The 19,266-nt window shown below is 56.8% G+C and overlaps 1 protein-coding gene across 5 annotated transcripts; it reads left to right on the top strand.

Moving 5' to 3' along the window:
- The first annotated feature begins 219 nt into the window (after positions 1-219).
- FHOD1 (formin homology 2 domain containing 1) lies at positions 220-19,183 on the top strand. 5 transcript variants are annotated; one of them, XM_016930025.4, is made up of 24 exons: positions 1,062-1,391; positions 9,141-9,247; positions 9,628-9,692; positions 10,148-10,215; positions 10,288-10,393; positions 10,467-10,561; positions 10,825-10,936; positions 11,024-11,118; positions 11,211-11,354; positions 11,479-11,627; positions 11,855-12,031; positions 12,154-12,177; positions 12,519-12,572; positions 14,106-14,221; positions 14,311-14,921; positions 16,384-16,539; positions 16,759-16,941; positions 17,029-17,148; positions 17,229-17,390; positions 17,788-17,978; positions 18,073-18,265; positions 18,351-18,513; positions 18,589-18,786; positions 18,862-19,183. In XM_016930025.4, the coding sequence occupies exons 1-24, from the start codon at positions 1,191-1,193 to the stop codon at positions 18,942-18,944; spliced, it is 3,573 nt and encodes a 1,190-aa protein (XP_016785514.2). In that variant the 5' UTR covers positions 1,062-1,190; the 3' UTR covers positions 18,945-19,183. The 5 variants fall into 5 exon arrangements, with proteins under 5 accessions (XP_511029.3, XP_054525385.1, XP_016785514.2 ...); XM_063797236.1 differs by lacking the exon at positions 9,628-9,692; XM_016930026.4 differs by lacking the exon at positions 17,229-17,390.
- The last annotated feature ends 83 nt before the right edge of the window (positions 19,184-19,266 follow it).

Raw genomic sequence — 19,266 nt, 5'->3', positions numbered from 1 at the left:
GGCCAGCGCCGCTGTGCGGCGAGCAGCACCCCCCTGGGACCCAGGCGCGGCTGGGTGCAAAAGGCAGGGGACCGTGTTTGGCCGCCCTCCGCCCACGTTGCCAAGCCCAGGACCCCCTGCCGGCCCCCACCCGGACCTGAGCTGCGCACGCGCACTGGACGCTCCCCAAAGCAGTGACGGACAACGCTGCCCCCAACGTCCCAGAAACCCTAAGGCCCAGACTGGCCCAGCTCGTGCCAGGCGAAGAGGGAGGCTGTTCTTCATCTCCCAAACCAAGGGGCACCTGGCCCTCCCTTTCAGTCACACTACAGAGAACTGTCTCATCTCTTTGATGAAGCTGACAGGAACCTATGGAAAACCCAGCCTACTGATTCCCTTCAAACTAGGCGAGATGCACCCAACTTTTTCCAAATCTGAGGGGCATTCGGCTCATAGCGCCCCAAACAGAGGAGGACCGTCTCCACTTTTCATTCAGGCTGAGGGGCACCCATCCCACTTTTTCTCCAAAACTGAGGGGAACGTGTTCTACCTGCCCCCTCAAACTGACTCATCCCAATCTTTTCCCAGAAAACTGAAGGGCATCCTTCCCTCTTCCTCCTACAACTAAAGGGAACTGATCCCACCTCTTCCTTCAAACTGGGTGGAATTTATTCTCACTTCTTGCTCCAAATTGAAGGGACCCCCTCTCACTGCTTTCCCTAAATGAGGAAACCACAGGGACTCACCCCTCAAATGGAAGGAATGAGGGCTATCTTGTCCCTCAACTAAGAGAGACCTGGCCGGCCACTATCTAAAGAAACTTCTGCCCCATCTGCCCTAACACCCCTCAAAGAGAACGCAGCCTCACTACCCCCAGACCAAAGAAAGCCTCCCCGCCTTCTGCGCGTTCTCGAAGGTGGGGCGCGAGCTCGGTTTTTCCCGCCCTCCTAGCCAGTGAACTAACGGGATTCCCATTGGGCCCTGTGAGTGGCTAGCGGCGGCCCCGCCTCCGGCAGTGGTTACCTCCTGGCGCGCACTCGGGGACTAATCTTGGCTCCACCCCCTTCCTCGGCCCCGCCTCCGTCTGGCCCCGCCCCTCCAGCCGCGTCCGGTCCGGCCCGGCCCCAACCGCGGAGCTACAGTGTGCTTTGAGTAGAAGCTGCACTGGGGCCGGGACTCGGAGGCGCGCTGCGCGAGCCGGCCGCAGAACCATGGCGGGCGGGGAAGACCGCGGGGACGGAGAGCCGATATCAGTGGTGACCGTGAGGGTGCAGTACCTGGAAGACACCGACCCCTTCGCATGTGCCAACTTCCCAGAGCCGCGCCGGGCCCCCACCTGCAGCCTGGACGGGGCGCTGCCCTTGGGCGCGCAGATACCCGCGGTGCACCGCCTGCTGGGAGCGCCGCTCAAGGTGAGGGAGGCCGGAGAAAGGTTGGGGCGATCGGGGGTTCAGGGTGGGCGCCATGAAAACTGGTGGGAGGTGCCCCGCGGGAAGAGGCTGGAGCGAGTGTTCTCCTCCGGAAAAGTCTTGGGCTGGGGTCCCAGGGTCCACTCTGCCCCGCCTGCGGGGGAGTCCCCTCTCAAGTTGAGGGGAAACTGAAGAGGGGTGCCAGGAACTTGGCTCCGCCATTCTGACTGCCCTTCGAATTAGGCGCACCTGGGGAGGTGCTCGAGTTCCACTCGCCGTCGGTCTGCCAGGGTGGCTTCCCTGGTCAGAGTGACGGTAGCCGCTTGGGCTGTAGCGGACCCTGGAGGCGGAGCTGGGGAGGGACCAGCTTCCACCTGCTTCAGGTGAGGTGGGGGCGGGACCACGAGGAGGGGCGGGCCCGAGGCGGACTACTAGAGGTGGCAGAGGTTTCCTGCGGTGTCAGGAAGCTGGATTGGGGCTTGACCCTGTAGGTCAATGGGAGTATGGGAGTGCCGGCCGAGGAGAGACTTCACGGGGTGAGGGGAGTCCCCGCGAAGCGGTCTGGCCCGGGATCCGCAGAGCGCAGGAGGCTGCACGGGTGGAAAAGCCCTTTGAGTCACCGCTCCCGCCCCCACCCCCGGACACTCGCCGCCCATCGGCCCGCGCCTGGAAGTGAGAGGGAGGGCCGGGCTTATTTTAAACAGCCGGCCTGCCCTACTTTGCTGCCGCCCCGAAGCGGACTTGTGCACAGTGCGGAAAGAGGCCCTTTTCCAGATGGCCAGCCTACCTCCTCTCCCCTCCCTCTCGCCGCCGTCAGCCCCCCACAAGCAGCCCTTTCCGGCGCGCTGTTTCCGGGCCAGGACTCTGGGAGGCGCACTACCACCCCCACAAGCTCCCCACCAGCCCGGCCGCCTCCAGTGCTGGAGAAGAGGAGAGTCGGGGTGGGTGCCCTCCCCTGCTCCCAGCCTCAGCTGGGCGCCGAGTTGCGTAAACTTGCCCCTTAGGCCTGGGGTCTTCCCTGGAATGTGCCCCGGGCCCCCAGCCCGCATTCCTCGCGCTGCGGCCAGCCCCGCCTCTGAGCGCTGGCGGGAGGGGTGGTGAGACTATTGGCCTGGAGAGTGGCACGTGTCCAGGCCAGAACCCCGGCTTCAAGGCCATGGCTGGAAGAATGCAGGACACTGCTCACCGCCAGTTTTGACTCAGCCCCCGCTTCTCTTGCCCTATTCAGAGGGGCAAATTGAGGTGTGCCTGGAAGAAGCGTGTGCAGCTGGAGGCCACCTCCCATTCAGGATGGGGGCTGGGAAGACAGGAGTGCTGAACTAAGACTGGTTCCCGCTTCCAGGCTCCTAAAGTCCGGATCCTGAAATAAGGGTGGGGCACTAGAGAAAATATTGTATTCCTCTCATCCTGCAACTCAAGGATTGGACCTAGCCCTGACACCACCCCCCCGATTTTTTTTTTTTTTTTTTTTTTTTAAGACGGATTCTGGCTCTGTCTCCCAGGCTGGAGTACAGTGGGGCTATCTTGGCTCACTGCAACCTCCACCTCCCGGGTTCTAGCAATTCTCCTGCCTCAGCCTTCCAAATAGCTGGGATTACAGGTGTGCGCCACCATACCCAGGTAATTTTTGTATTTTTAGTAGAGATAGGGTTTCTCCGTGTTGGCCAGCCTGGTCTCAAACTCCTGACCTCAGGTGATCTGCCTGCCTAAGCCTCCCAAAGTGCTGGGATTAAGGCTTGAGCCACCATGCCCAGCCCCTTGACACACCTCTTCCCAACTGGGGGCAAGCCTGGGAAGTCAGCTGCAAGAAAGAGGCTCAGAACCACTCCTTCTATCTCCCTCTCATGGGACCCGTGTCCCCACCCAACCCTACCAGGTGCTCTGCCCTGTGTTCCCTGTTCCTTAGCTGAGGACACTACTGAGCTCCGGTGAAGAATATAAGTTCCTCATCCCCAATGCAGTCCTTCCTGGTCTCCCCGATTTCATGTTCTCCCACCTGGAGTACGTGAGGACTGCCTCCCCTCCCCCACAGGGATATGGAGGTGGCACACTAGGTTACCACAATGCCAGAAGCCAGGATTCCCTGGGGCTAGCAACTCTGCCAGGAATGGTCAGATGCACTGTGATGTGCTCAACCCAAATATAAACTATGACCACAGCCCCAGAATAGAAGGCTGGAGGAAGAGGGGCTGAGAATAGGGCAGAGACATGGACATCAGAGAGCTGAGCGAGGGGGAGCAGGGCCCCTCCTTGCAGGAAATGTCAACAGCTGGTTCCTCCCGTAGTCCTATAAGTGGGTGCCCCAGAGTCACAGACATGACTCAGGCCTGTCTTGCCGGCCCTCTAGAGGGAAGAGGTGGCCCAGAAACCAGGGCATCCCTGTCCCAAGCTGTAGGGCAGAAATAAGAGGAAGGGGTTCTCTACTCATTGCTTCGTCCTATGTACAGTTGTCCAGCAGAGGACAGGACACAGCCAAGTGGCCTCTGTCCTCCTCTGGGTACTGGCCCCGGGTACTGGCCCTGATCATCCCAGCAGATGACCCCCCTCCCTGGGGATGTACAGAGGCCAGCCTGCTTTCTCCCTGGGACTCCACCCACACACCCCATTGGGCCGAGCCTAGCCCCTAGAGTTCCCCTGGGGGCTTCCTTTTTAAAGAGCTTTCAGATCTCAGAAAGCCTTGCTCATTTCCTCCTAGACTAGGAGGAAGCTCCTGGCCACAGCCTCTGACTCATCTCCTGGCCCTTGTTGGTGGAAGGGAGCTTGACAGTGTCTTGGGCCGGGCCTAGTGTCCCTGGGGGAACTCAGGAGTGCCTTCCTCCCCTCCAAAATATTCCCCCAGCCCAGACCTGCCTTTGCCAGAGGGGAGAATGTGTCCTTCTGGCCTTGCATCTCATCTCCTAATCTAGAGCCTCCCAGTTCTACCCTCCCTTCTGGGAAGTGTCTCAGGAGCCTCTCCGATACCCAAGGCCCTACCACACCTGGTATAGCACTGACTTCTCCCTGAGCTCCGGGTAGAGGGATCTGGGGTGCTTCTCTGACCCTGCTGCAAAGGCCAGGAAAGCCCTCTCCTCCTGACAGTGGGGATAGCCCTAGAAATCTGTTCATTACAGCAACTTTGTTTCCCTAGCTGTGGCTAAAAATCAGAGTAGGACAGGGGTGGCACTGTCCTGGAATGTTTTCTGACCCTACCCCAACCCACTCTAGCCTTTTTACATCTCAGGAGCCTTTGGGAGACTGTAGAAAATTGAGGTGTGGGCATGAGTCCTGGTCTCCTCCTAGCCTCCCCTGTGGCTGGTCTATCCAATCTGCTGGTCGTTCTGGAACAGAGTGGCTGAGCTGCAGACTGGTGAGGGACCCTGACACCTAGGTCCTGGCAGAGGTAGATACTATTATCCTAACTTGCATGGGGTGCGTGTGTCTATTGGTGTTCCCTTACTGGAACTGGGAGGACCAGTTTGGGGTATTTGCAAAGTCCAGAAAACTAAGAGGATGTCTTCAGCTCTTGGCAATCCTTCTGGCCCCAGCCCTCACTCCACCTCCCCCCTAGGGTTCCTTGGAGCATTTCCAGGGCCCATCCGCCCAAGATTTGGTCAATTAGCCCTGGCTCCTGGCTGTGCACCCTGGGGCAATGCGCTGATTTTCTGATTCTTGGTTTCCCTATCTGTAAAAGGATTATTGGTAGAATCAAATTAAATAGGCGGCTCAGGCTGGGCATGGTGGCTCATGCCTGTAATCTCAGCACTTTGGGAAGCCAAGGCCAGAGGATTGCTTGAGGCCAGGAGTTCAAGAACAGTGTGGGTGATATAGCGAGACCCTATTTCTATTAAAAAAAAAGAAAAGAAAGAGGCAGTCCGGTGCCTGGCACAGAGGAAGCATAAGATAACAAAAGTGGATTTCCCTCCCCAAGGCCCATCCTTGTCATCTCATTCAGGAAGTCACACTCTAGTTGGAGACCTGCGATAACAGGAAAGGAGGGTCTTCAGAACACAGGGTCCTGTGTTTATAGGAAAGGAGACAAAAGAGGCAGTTAACCAATTATTTTCTAAAATGAAAGCCCTTCAGCCTATAATCCTGCCTCTTTTCCATCTTCCCTGTACCCTGCTCTGGTATGTTCAGTCTTACCTGATTACACTGTTATTAAAAATATTGGGTAAGACAGTCTAAAGAAACAAGCGGGAAAAATGTATATTTATAAAATATATATAGATATATGTAATAGATGTCTAGATATATATAATAGATACATAGCTATATATATAAATTATCAATATCTATAGACATCTATATATTATAGATCTATATCTATATATTATACATAGGTAGATAGATAGCTAGAAAGAGAGAGAGAAGTAGATGCCATGGTCCCCTGGGCTTGACCCTGCATATAAAACCATACATAACCAGTTGGTTTTGGGCCGCCAGAAAAGCCTGAGCCTGGAAAGTCAAGAGTATAGTGGGCTGGAGGCCAGTGTGAGAAGCTGAGCCTGGGAAGAATGGGGGAAAGACTCCACCCCAAGACAGAGACCAGAGAAGTGAGGAAGACAAGAGCCAGAAAGGTGTCAGGGAAGTGGGCCCATACTACGTGCTGAGCTTAAGCCCCGTCAGCAAGGACCAGGGTTTGGGCTTATTCAGGCCTGGCCCAGCCCCAGGGTGTGAGAAACAAGGCCCAGAGGTTTGGCTCTCAGAAGGGTGACCCCAGGAAGGGGCCGGGGTGTGAGGGACATGTGCCATCCTGCTAGCAGGAAGTCTCCTGCTCTTTGCTGCTTGCCTGACTCTAGCCTACCACCCCACACTTCCACCCAGGACAGACAGCTGGGGGTGGGGAGACACTGTCCTGGAAGGCACTGGACTACCTGTTTCCCTGGACCTCCTCCCCAGAAATGGGGCCCTGGCAGGATTGGACAGGTGAAGTGGCTGAGGAGGCTAGAGAATGTGGACCATTGGCCGGGCACAGTGGCTCACACCTACAATCCCAGCACTTTGAGAGGCAGAGGCAAGTGGATCACTTGAGGTCAGGAGTTCAAGACCAGCCTGGATGACATGCTGAAACCCTGTCTCTACTAAAAATTAGCCAGGCATGGTGATGCACGCCTGTAACCCTAGCTACTCAGGAGGCTGAGGTAGGAGAATTGCTTGAACCCAGGAGGCAGAGGTTGCAGTGAGCCGAGACTGCGCCACTACACTCCAACTTGGGAGACAGAGCAAGACTCCATATCAAAAAAAAAAAAGAATGTGGACTATTTAACCTTCAGGACCCTTCCCCAAATGGATGCAGGTGTCCTGGAAGGAGAGGGACATTCTCTGCTCTCTTGGGATTACAGCATGCAAGGAGGCAGGACAGCGTGGTGGGCCTGACCTTTCTGGGTCTGTGCTGCTTCAGCCTGTGTTGGCCAGTGCATACCCGACCTTATACCTGGGTGTGTAAGCAGTTACCAGGTGTAACATGTTTTCCCTTCCCGTTTATCTTTATAGCACTCTGCCCCTCCCCTTTCTTAGCACTGTGAAAGTTGTGATTCCACATTCATTTGTGAGCTTTTTCTGACTCGTCTGTCTGTCTTCCCGTCTGCCCCACTGGGCTGGAAGGAAGGGAAGGCAGAGGCAGTGTCTAATTCCTCCTAGGTCCTCTGCATCTGAAACCAGCCTGGTCATGAATGTTCAAAGAATGAGCTGTTCTATATGTGTGTGATTCGAGGGGATGCCTGACGGGGGTGGCTCTGGGGTAGGTGTGTTCTTCTAGGGTCCCAGAATCTTCCAGGCCAAGGGAGGGAGATGCGGCTGTGCCTGAATGGGGGTGGGGTGGTAGGCTGCTGAGTCACCGTGTGGGAAGAGATCAGGAGGAATGTGGGTTGCCCTCAGCTGAGCTGGCCCTGGACAAGATACCCCAGCCCTCAGGCCTTGCTGCCCCTTCTCAGGCCTGTTCCCAGTAGGCCCTGGAGAAGATGACTCTGCTCCCACGGAGGGGAAAGTGGCCAGGCCCGCCCAAGGCACCCTGGGGAGGGCAGGCAGCCAGGCAGGAAGTGGGACAGAGAACAGGCTGGAGTGTTTGTCCTATGTCCCAGGTCCCAGGCGGGGGTGGGCGGGGGGGGGGGGGGTCATCCAAGGGCCCCACAGGCTAAACTGTGGGGAAGGAGCCAGGTCAGGCTCTGAGGCAGGCGCAAGGGGTGCTAAACAGAGGTAGGGGTTGGGGCAGGAGCTGGACTCCCTTTTTCTCCAGGGGACCAAGGCCAGTTGGAAGCCCTTGGGCAGGGTCCAGAAGAGGGCAGGGCTGACCAAACAGCAGGACAAATGTTGGAACTGACATGCCCAGTAAGATGGAGACCAGAAGACCCCCTGCCTCTCCAGAGGTGGGCTCTCCCTGGGCCAAGGCATCTCAAGGGCCAGAGCCACTTAAGTCAAGGAGACTTTGCTGAACCTGCATATCTGCACTGTGCAATGGAGGGAGGTGTCTGGGAGAGGTAGAGTGCCACCCTCCGACTCACAGGAGTCACCTCCCTCAGGCTTCTCTACAAGTACTTCTCAAGGGGCTAAGTGCCATGCCTTGTGGCGGGGGAGGAGAGCCCAGGGAGGGAAACATGGACACGTGGATGGAGCATGTGCCTGCTTGTTACAAAGGCAGGCTTTGGGGTCCTACTGTAGACTGAGTCAGACTCTAAAGTGTTTTGTTTTGTTTTGTTTTTTGAGACAGAGTCTCACTCTGTCTCCCAGGCTAGAGTGCAATGACATGATCTCGCCTCACTGCAACGTCTGCCTCCTGGATTCAAGCAATTCTCCTGCCTCAGCCTCCCCAGCAGTAGCTGGGATTACAGGCACCCGCCATCATGCCTGGCTAATTTTTGCATTTTTGTAGAGACGGGGTTTCACCATGTTGGCCAGGCTGGTCTAGAACTCCTGACCTTAGGCGATCCACCCTCCTCAGCCTCCCAAAGTGCTGAGATTACAGGCATGAGCCACCATGCCTGGCCTAAAGTTAGTTTTTTAATAGGCCCCTTGGGTGTCTCTGAGGTCCAGCTAGGACCATTGTAACTGTAGCCCACTTTGGGGGAGGGCAAAGACCCTGAAATCTGGTGGGACTGGGAAGTCTATGGATCAGACCCTGTCTTCACCCTCTTACTCACTGAGACACACACACACACAGACACACTGTCCCGGGTGGGTTTGCACCTCCCAGCCATCTTAACACTTTCTTTCCGGGGCTTAATGCTTTGTGACTACAGCTTATCACCCCACAGGGCTGTGAGCTTCCTCGAAGGCAGGAACTTCCTCCCATCTTCTCTCCATTCCCCTTCCTCATCTGTGTTTATTAGCTCAACAAGTCCTAGTGAGTGCTTACTGTGTGTCGGGTGCTATGCCAGGCTCTATAGATACAGCAGGGAGCAAGACAGACGGAGTGCCTGAACACAGAGAACGCAGCTAGAGGAGACCAGTGGCTCGGATATTAGAATGCTGTGTGGAAGGTCTCGAAAGGGAGCATACACACAGGGTGGAGTGGGTTGCATAGCAACCTAAAGAATAGGTAGGTATCAGCCAGGAGAGGAGATGGTACAAACAAAGGCCAAGAAAGCCTGGTGCCTGACACAGATGGGCTTTGCACATAGTAGGTGCTTGAGAAGCAACTGCTGAAGGAATGCACAGCTGTAGTGCAGACCCTGTGTCTCTCTGCCACCCTTCAAGTGGTAGGTAAGAGGTCAGGGGTCTTCATAAATTCCCCTGCCACCTCTTCCTCACTCTCACAGCTGTTCCCTTTGCCCCCAGTTGGAGGACTGTGCTCTGCAAGTGTCTCCCTCCGGATACTACCTGGACCCCGAGCTGTCCCTGGAAGAGCAGCGGGAGATGCTGGAGGGCTTCTATGAAGAGATCAGGTCAGAACTGATGGGGCCAGGGAGGCAAGGTTACCCCCACCCTTGCCAGGGGCTGGCTCAAATGTCAGCAGCTGAGACACTCGATCACTAGCCTGAGCCATGGGTCACCTCCTGCCCCAGGGAAGTGTGCCAGGGGAATTCTAAAGCCTGGCCAGTGTTACCTGCTGCCCAAGGTGGGAGTCAGGGGCTCTCCCACATACCTGAGATACATGTGTTTGCACCAACCCTCTTGTCCGACCAACCCTTGGGTTCTTGGAGGAGCAGCTGGGAGGATCAAGCTGGGCTGGGGCTGGCATGGGGAGGTCTTTGGCTCCCTTGGCTTGTGGGGAGGAATGCTGAGGGATAGGCTGGGAGCTGCTAACAGAGATCCTTGATTCCAGCAAAGGGCGGAAGCCCACGCTGATCCTTCGGACCCAGCTCTCTGTGAGGGTCAACGCTATCTTGGGTGAGTGTGTGAGAGCATCCATGTCCAGCAGCACCTCCTCCCCATAGCCCAGTTGGCTCACCTTCAGGCCTGTGCTGAACAGTGAGCAAAGTAGGTTTAGCTGTATGTGCTCCTTCCTCTCCCTATCCTGACCTCTTCTTCCAGGGCCATGGTGGGAGTGGAGGGGGATTCAAGAATGTTAGAACAGACCAGGCGTGGTAGCTCATGCCTGCAATGCCAGTGCTTTGAGAGGTCAAGGTGGGAGAATTGCTTGAGGCTAGGAGTTTGAGGCTGCAGTGAGCTATGACTGTGCCACTGCACTCCACACTCCAGCCTGAGTGACAGAGTGAGACCCTGTCTCTCAGACCAAAACATATATATTAGACTATTCTTTGGTGGAGAGTTGTGGTTGTATCCAAGCAGAGGAAGACAGTGAGTCTGTGTCCATCGAGGGTTTTATACCCTACCTTTTGCAGAAAAGCTGTATAGCTCCAGTGGTCCTGAGCTCCGCCGCTCCCTCTTCTCACTGAAGCAGATCTTCCAGGTGAGGCCCCGCAGTGGGCTGGGGGTAAGTGTGTAGCCCAAGCTTCCCTAAACTCCCCCATGGTGCCTCTAGGAGGACAAAGACCTGGTGCCTGAGTTCGTGCATTCAGAGGGGCTGAGCTGCCTGATCCGTGTGGGTGCTGCTGCCGACCACAACTACCAGAGCTACATCCTTAGAGGTCAGCCCCGCCCCTCTCCCATGACCTCTGCTCCAGCGACCCTCGCTGACTCTGCCCATCCCTGTTTCCCCAGCGCTCGGCCAGCTGATGCTGTTTGTGGATGGAATGCTGGGGGTGGTGGCCCACAGTGACACTATTCAGTGGCTGTACACATTGTGTGCCAGCTTGGTAAGTGGCTCTCCACTCAGCCTTATACCCTTTGCCTGTTGCTTCTCTCTGGGCCTCAGTTTCCTGTTCTGCAAAGTGGGCTGGAAGGGAGTGAGTCTGAGGCCTCTATAAGCCTATAAGGCACTTCAGTGCCTGGGCCTGGGGCCAGGGTCATTCTGCCTAGATTCTCTCTGGGTCCAGCCCCAGCAGCCCTTCCCCTTCCCCAGCAACAGCTGGCACAGGTCTGGCCTAAGCCCCACTCATGTACTGACCTCTCTCCTCAGTCCCGCTTGGTGGTGAAGACAGCCCTGAAGCTGCTGTTGGTGTTTGTAGAATACTCCGAAAACAACGCGCCGCTGTTCATCCGTGCAGTGAACTCTGTGGCCAGCACCACCGGTCAGAGACTGTCCCTTTCTCCCCCCACCGCTCAGAGCCCTCTCTCCTACCTGTTCCCCCATGACTGCTCCACTTTCTGTGTGGCAGGTGCTCCTCCCTGGGCCAATCTGGTGTCCATCCTGGAGGAGAAGAATGGCGCTGACCCTGAGTTGTTGGTGTACACGGTCACCCTCATCAACAAGGTGTGGCCAAGGACTGGGTGCCAGCTCTGGGATGCTCAGGCTCCTGACCTCCCCACCAACCTCAGCCTTGCCTTCTTATCCCCGCCCTCCAGACGCTGGCGGCGCTCCCGGACCAGGACTCCTTCTACGATGTGACGGATGCACTGGAGCAGCAGGGCATGGAAGCGCTGGTCCAGCGCCACCTGGGCACTGCGGGCACTGACGTCGACCTGCGCACGCAGCTTGTGCTCTACGAGGTGGGCCGGGCCTTACGCTCTGAGGGGGATTGGAAGGAGGGAAGAGAGAAGCGCAGTCCCCAGCGCCCCACCCCACCTGCATACACGTTAACCACTTTCTTACATCCTGGTCCGCCTCTGCTAGAACGCCCTGAAATTGGAGGATGGAGACATCGAAGAAGCCCCAGGCGCTGGTGGGCGGCGGGAACGACGAAAGCCTTCTTCTGAGGAGGGCAAGAGGAGCCGCCGTTCTCTGGAAGGCGGGGGCTGCCCAGCGCGTGCCCCGGAACCTGGGTAAGTACGAGCATCCGTAGATGGGAAAGGGCATCCGTAGATGGCCCAGTGAGCTGACAGGCCCCGACCCCAACCCCCTCAGGCCCCGCCCCACAGACAGCCCCTACCTCCTCCACTGGGCCTGCCCTACCGACATGCCCCACCTCCAGCCCCGCAGGCCCCACCCCACTGACAGGCCCCGCCTCCAGCTTCTCAGGCCCCGCCCCACTGACAGCCCCTGCTTTCAGCCCCACAGGCCCCGCCTCACCGGTAGGCCCCACCTCTTCCACCGGCCCCGCCCTGCTGACAGGCCCCGCCTCCAGCCCTGTGGGCCCTCCCTCCAGTCTCCAAGCTTCAGTGAACCTTTTTCCTACCATCTCTGTGGCACCCTCAGCTGACACCTCCAGCGAGAGGAGCATCTACAAGTAAGTAGGGAGACAGAGGCCACCCTGGAGTCCTCTCTCCCATTGTCCCTCCGCTTTGCGCCCCTCCATGGGCACTCAGCCTCCTCTGCCCAAACGCGTGCTTTCTCTCTCTCTCTTTCCAGACTTCACCAAACTGCTCCCGTTTGGTAAGTGACTGCCAGCGGGTGGGGTTCGGCTCTGACTGGATCTCCTCCTCCTGTGGTTTCCTTTGTCTCCTCCGACGTTCTGCCTGTCTTTGCCTCTTGTCATGTCTCCCGCCCACTATCTGTCACTCCCTTGTTCTGCTGCCTCTGTCTCTTCCAGCACCCTGTCCTGCTCCATGTCAGTCTCTCCCCTCCACTTCCAGTTTCCTCGTGTCATACCTTCCCCCACTTCCCACTGCGACTGGGAAGGAACCCCAATATCACTGCCTAGCTCTGTGTGGGTATGAGCAACCATGGAGCTGACACCACAGTTATCATCTCTTCCTCTCATCCCCCCTACCCAGGGCCCCTGAGAGCCCACCCGTCCCCCAGTCCCCTCCTGGGCAGGCCAGGCTGGAGTAAGTACAGAGGCCAGCCTGCCAGGCCTGCCATGTGCTCAGGGCTTCAGCATTGCTTCCCCCAGCAGGGGTTCCACGTGCCTGATGCAACCAAAGCTGGGGGACTCAGGCCTATCCTCTCCCAGACATATGCCTCCTCAGTAACCCAAAGGCTAAGCACTGGGAACCAATTCACTGGGGTCACAGTGGTCCCTGTGCTTCAATAGCAACACCTTAGCAGCCAGAGATGGGGAGGTGGACACCCAACGTGGGGCTCATTCTGCCAAGTCTTCAGCTCAGAAGCGAGCAGGGAGGGGACCTAGGGTGCTGTGTGGTGTGTGGTGTGGGGGTGGAGGGGTAACCTAAGGCTGAGGGAAAGGCAGGGACTGAGAGCTGACAGAGGCTGGAGGGGCCAGAAAAGAAACACTGGATTGCACCCATTATTTCAGCATAAACTGAGGGTCCACTATTTACCACATCCTTTTTTTTTTTTTTTTTGAGACAGAGTCTTGCTCGGTCTCCAAGGCCAGAGTGCAGTGGTGCGATCTCAGCACACTGCAACCTCTGCCTCCCAGGTTCAAGCAATTCTCCTGCCTCAGCCTCCCAAGTAGCTGGGATTATAGGCCTGCACCAGGATACCTGGGTAATTTTTGTATTTTTAGTAGAGACAGGGTTTCACCATGTTGGCCAGGCTGGTCTCGAACTCCTGACTTCAAGTAATCCACCCACCTCTGCCTCCCAAAGTGCTGGGATTACAAGCGTGAGCCACCGCACCTGGCCTGTTTACCAGGCCCTTTCCTGGGCATAGGCTCCCAGAAGCTACCAGACATGCCAAGGGAGGGACAGCCTGATATGCCCATTGGGACAGCTATCCCCTTCCCCTGCTCTAAGAGTCCTTGTCTAGACTCAAGACACCAGCCTGGGCAACACAGTAAGACCTCATCTCTACAAAGAAATTTTTTAAAATTTGGCTGGGTGCATCATTCACACCTGTAATCCCAGCACTTCAGGAGGCTGAGGTGGGAGGATTGCTTGAGGCCAGGAATTCAAGGCCAACCTGAACAACACAGTGAGACCCTGTCTCCTCAAAAAAATTAAAAAATCAGCTGGACGTGGTGGCACATGTCTGTAGTCCCAGCTACTTGGGAGGCTGAGGGTCAAGCCCAGGAGAGTGAGGCTGCAGTGAGCTATGATCACACCACTGTACTCCAGCCTGGGTGACTGACAGAGTGAGACCCTGTCTCTAAAAAAAAAACCAACCAAAAAAAAACCAGGACAGTGAACATGAACGAGGTTGCAAGTTAGATGTTAAGTAGATCCTCTCCCTGTGTTTTCACCTGGGAATGCTGGGTTGGTAGTAATCCTCCCCAGATGTGGAGGACTGAAGAGGGGCTGGCCTTGGGGGTGTGTGGTTCTGGTCTGCTCAGCGCATGGACTGTTCCCTGTGTGTCTGTGCGTGCCTGCAATTGGGGGTGGTGTCCAGGGGCTCAGCAAGGCATGTACACCTGGGCTGGGGTGTGTCAGACGCTGTCAGTGACAAGCACCTTCCCTCAGAGCCCGGTTCCTGGAGAATGTGGCGGCAGCAGAAACAGAGAAGCAGGTTGCGCTGGCCCAGGGCCGGGCAGAGACACTTGCCGGGGCCATGCCCAATGAGGCGGGTGGACACCCAGGTGAGTAGGTGGGTGAGCAGGCAGAGCCTGCCTGTTGCTTTGTTGCCCCACAGGGGGCATGGCACTGACAGCTCCTTCCCTTTCTTTAGATGCCCGGCAACTCTGGGACTCCCCAGAGACAGCCCCTGCAGCCAGAACACCCCAGAGCCCTGCCCCCTGTGTCCTGCTCCGGGCCCAGCGAAGCCTTGCGCCAGAGCCCAAGGAGCCACTGATACCAGCAAGCCCCAAGGCTGAGCCCATCTGGGAGCTCCCTACCCGTGCACCCAAGCTCTCTATTGGGGACCTGGACTTTTCAGATCTAGGGGAGGATGAAGACCAGGACATGCTGAATGTAGAGTCTGTGGAGGCTGGGAAAGACATCCCAGCTCCCTCACCCCCACTGCCCCTGCTCTCGGGAGTACCCCCCCCTCCCCCACTTCCACCTCCCCCACCCATCAAAGGCCCCTTCCCACCACCTCCACCTCTACCTCTGGCTGCCCTTCTTCCCCATTCAGTGCCTGACAGCTCAGCCCTCCCCACTAAGAGGAAGACAGTAAAACTTTTCTGGCGTGAGCTGAAGCTGGCTGGGGGCCATGGAGTCTCTGCAAGCCGCTTTGGGCCCTGCGCCACCCTCTGGGCTTCACTGGAGCCTGTCTCAGTGGACACGGCCCGACTGGAACACCTCTTTGAGTCTCGTGCCAAAGAGGTGCTGCCCTCCAAGGTAAATCCACTCATCTGCAAGGTAGCCCCAAGGGAGGCGGGAGGGAATCAGAGCTTAAGGATCTGACCTGTTGGAGCTAGTCACTCACTTCCCACATGGGGAAACCAAGGCAAAGAAAGGAGTAGGAAATTGTCCAAGGTCTCCTAACAAGGGATCAGCAGTGCCCCAACTAGAATCTAAATGTGGCCGGGCATGGTGGCTCACACCTGTAATCCAAGAGTTTGAGACCAGCCTGTGCAACATAGTGAGACCTTATCTCTACTAAAAGTTGGTCTGGGTGCAGTGGCTCATGCCTGTAATCCCAGGACTTTGGGAGGCCGAGGCAGGTGGATCATTTGAGGTCAGGAGTTCGAGACCAGCCTGGTCAAATTAGCAAAACCCCGTCTCTACTAAAAACACAAAATTAGCCAAGCGTGGTGGCGGGCACCTGTAATCTCAGCTACTCGGGAGGCTGAGGCAGGAGAATCACTTGAACCCGGGAGGTAGAGGTTGCAGTGAGTCGAGATCGCACCATTGCACTCCAGCCTGGGGGACAAGAGCAAGACTTCATCTCAAAAATAACTAAATAAATAAAAATAAATAAATGTTAAAAAAAAATTAGCCGGGCATGGTGGCTCACCCCTGTAATCCCAGCACTTTGGGAGGCCAAGGCAGGCAGATTACTTGAGGCCAGGAGTTTGAGACCAGCCTGGCCAACATGGTGAAACCCCGTCTCTACTAAAAATATGAAAATTAGCTGGGCGTGGTGGCTCATGCCTGCAATACCAGCTACTTGGGAGGCTGAGGCAAAAGAATTGCTTGAACCTGGGAGGCGGAAAAAAAAATGTTAAAAAAAAAAATAGTTGGGTATGGTGGTACACGCCTGTAATCCCAGCTACTTGGGAGGCTGAGGCAGGAAAATCCCAGAAGATAAGCTGCAGTGGGCGATGATGGCACCACTGCACTCCAGCCTAGGTGGTAGAGCCAGGCCCTGTCTCAAAAGAATCTAAGCTCATCCCCATGCCTTACACATTCCAGGTTGCCAGTTTGTCAGTTGTGGCATCATTTGGCAATCTAGAGGAGGGCCTTGGAGTGCCCTCTGAGGTTGCTGTCCCAGCTAGTCCCTTCCTCAGTCTTTTTTTTTTTTTTTTTTTTTTTTGAGACAGAGTCTTGCTCAGTCACCCAGGATGGAGTGCAATGGCGTGATCTCAGCTCACTGCAAGCTCCGCCTCCCGGGTTCACGCCATTCTCCTGCCTCAGCCTCCCGAGTAGCTGGGACTACAGGTGCCCGCCACCACGCCCAGCTAATTTTTTTTGTATTTTTAGTAGAGACGGGGTTTCACCATGTTAGCCAGGATGGTCTCGATCTCCTGACCTCGTGGTCCACCCGCCTTGGCTTCCCAAAGTGCTGGGATTACAGGCGTGAGCCACCGCGTCAGGCCCCCTTCCTCAGTCTTACACTGCCCTTCCCCCAACCATGCAGAAAGCTGGAGAGGGCCGCCGGACAATGACCACAGTGCTGGACCCCAAGCGCAGCAACGCCATCAACATCGGCCTAACCACACTGCCACCTGTGCATGTCATTAAGGCTGCTCTGCTCAACTTTGATGAGTTTGCTGTCAGCAAGGATGGCATTGAGGTGAGGTCACCCAGCTATGGGTGTTAGGGGGAGGTCTGGCCTTCTCCTTTGGTAGGTGGGCATTTCCTGTCCCTCCGGTGGTGGGCATGGGCTTGGCATTTCTGCAGGGCAGTCCCCAGACTCTGGGGCCTCCCCTAGATGACTGAGGGGTCAAGACCAATGCCTCAGGCCTCAGGCCTGCATTGAGGGGGCCATGTCAGGCTCTGGCTACATCCTCAGAAGCTACTGACCATGATGCCCACGGAGGAAGAGCGGCAGAAGATTGAGGAAGCCCAGCTGGCCAACCCTGACATACCCCTGGGCCCAGCCGAGAACTTCCTGATGACTCTTGCCTCCATTGGCGGCCTCGCTGCTCGTCTACAACTCTGGGCCTTCAAGCTGGACTATGACAGCATGGAGCGGGTACCTGGGTCTTGGAGTGGGACAGACAGTAGGGACAGGTAAGCATCATGACCATGTAGTCTCAGAGTCCCTGGTCTCCCATACCAGGAAATTGCTGAGCCACTGTTTGACCTGAAAGTGGGTATGGAACAGCTGGTACAGAATGCCACCTTCCGCTGCATCCTGGCTACCCTCCTAGCTGTGGGCAACTTCCTCAATGGCTCCCAGGTGAGTGAGAGTACATGGGGAGTAGGGGGAGTCAGGGTTCTGGAGCCAACCAGGCCCAGGCTCAGAAAGGGTCCTTTCAGAGCAGCGGCTTTGAGCTGAGCTACCTGGAGAAGGTGTCAGAGGTGAAGGACACGGTGCGTCGACAGTCACTGCTACACCATCTCTGCTCCCTAGTGCTCCAGACCCGGCCTGAGTCCTCTGACCTCTATTCAGAAATCCCTGCCCTGACCCGCTGTGCCAAGGTTAGCACCTGCCAGAATCAACCAAGGCCGGACAAGGCATGAGGAGCGCTGCTTCCTGGGCCTGGCTCCTCCCCCTTCTCCCCATTTGGGCTGCTGTGCCAGGGCTTGCTCCAGCCACCTGGGTGTGAGCTATGCCCTCTGCCAGAAATGCTCTTTCCTCTATTGGCCTGGCCACACCTACTCAGTCTTTGGGTCTGTTTAACTGCCACTTCCCCCAGTAAACCTTCTGCTCCCCATTCACATCAGATGGACTTGTGTCTCTTGCACTAGTCTATGAGCTTTTGGATGTCTGTGTCCTTAGGGCCCAAGCTGGCCACTCTGGCCCAGAAGCAGCCTCGGGCCATGTCTTGTCTACAGGGTGTGGGGGGACAGTATGTGCACCCCCTTGCTTTCTCAGGTGGACTTTGAACAGCTGACTGAGAACCTGGGGCAGCTGGAGCGCCGGAGCCGGGCAGCCGAGGAGAGCCTGCGGAGCTTGGCCAAGCATGAGCTGGCCCCAGCCCTGCGTGCCCGCCTCACCCACTTCCTGGCCCAGTGTGCCCGCCGTGTTGCCATGCTAAGGATAGTGCACCGCCGTGTCTGCAATAGGTAGGGGCATGGACCCAAGAGAGGCAGGACGGCCACCACCCTCCCTCAGACAATAAGCAGGACTTACTGTCCCTCCCTACTCTGACCTGCCTAGGTTCCATGCCTTCCTGCTCTACCTGGGCTACACCCCGCAGGCGGCCCGTGAAGTGCGCATCACGCAGTTCTGCCACACGCTGCGGGAATTTGCACTTGAGTATCGGACTTGCCGGGAACGAGTGCTACAGCAGCAGCAGAAGCGGGCCACATACCGTGAGCGCAACAAGACCCGGGGACGCATGATCACCGAGGTGGGTGCCCTTCCAGGTCTTAGTCTTGACTGCCACCTCCTTGGTTTCCTTCGCTCCTCCCAGCTCACCCTTCTTCTTTCTCCAGACAGAGAAGTTCTCAGGTGTGGCTGGGGAAGCCCCCAGCAACCCCTCTGTCCCAGTAGCAGTGAGCAGCGGGCCAGGCCGGGGAGATGCTGACAGTCATGCTAGTATGAAGAGTCTGCTGACCAGCAGGCCTGAGGACACCACACACAATCGCCGCAGCAGAGGTGAGGCCCATAGCTGCTGTGGGGAATGGGCTCCAGTGCCACCTTGGCCTGACTTTGCTATCTGGCCTTCCTCAGGCATGGTCCAGAGCAGCTCCCCAATCATGCCCACAGTGGGGCCCTCCACTGCATCCCCAGAAGAACCCCCAGGCTCCAGTTTACCCAGTGATACATCAGATGAGATCATGGACCTTCTGGTGCAGTCAGTGACCAAGAGCAGTCCTCGTGCCTTAGCTGCTAGGGAACGCAAGCGTTCCCGCGGCAACCGCAAGTCTTGTAAGTAACCCCCCCACAATCCCACTGCCCACCTGAACCCCATCAACCCCCTCCAACCCTGCTCTGTCCCTGCAGTGAGAAGGACGTTGAAGAGTGGGCTCGGAGATGACCTGGTGCAGGCACTGGGACTAAGCAAGGGTCCTGGCCTGGAGGTGTGAAGGTGCTGTATCCCGGAAATCTATCTGGACCCTGGACTGCAGTGCAGGAGATGACAGAGTGAGGAGGGCCCAGAGCAGAATTCTGGCGCCAGAACTCTGTGCCCAGGAGCCATGCCTTGAGCAGTATTAGCCGTGTGTGTGTGCATGTGAGTGTGAGTGTGTGTGTGTGTGTGTGCATGTGCATGTGTGTGAGCTCCTTGAAAGCACGGAGCAAAATAAAATTTTCTTAGCTAATCCAACAGGTTTCTCTTCTTTCAGGGTCCCCACCAGGCTGGGTTTGTAGCAGGAGGGAAATCCCATAGGACCAGCTTTTCCTGCCTCA

The sequence above is a fragment of the Pan troglodytes genome, chromosome 18 (assembly GCF_028858775.2).
Source record: "Pan troglodytes isolate AG18354 chromosome 18, NHGRI_mPanTro3-v2.0_pri, whole genome shotgun sequence".
In the NCBI taxonomy this organism is placed as follows: domain Eukaryota; kingdom Metazoa; phylum Chordata; class Mammalia; order Primates; family Hominidae; genus Pan; species Pan troglodytes.
Note: the sequence above shows the minus strand (reverse complement) of the source record. Positions and strands in the feature narration are given on the sequence as shown.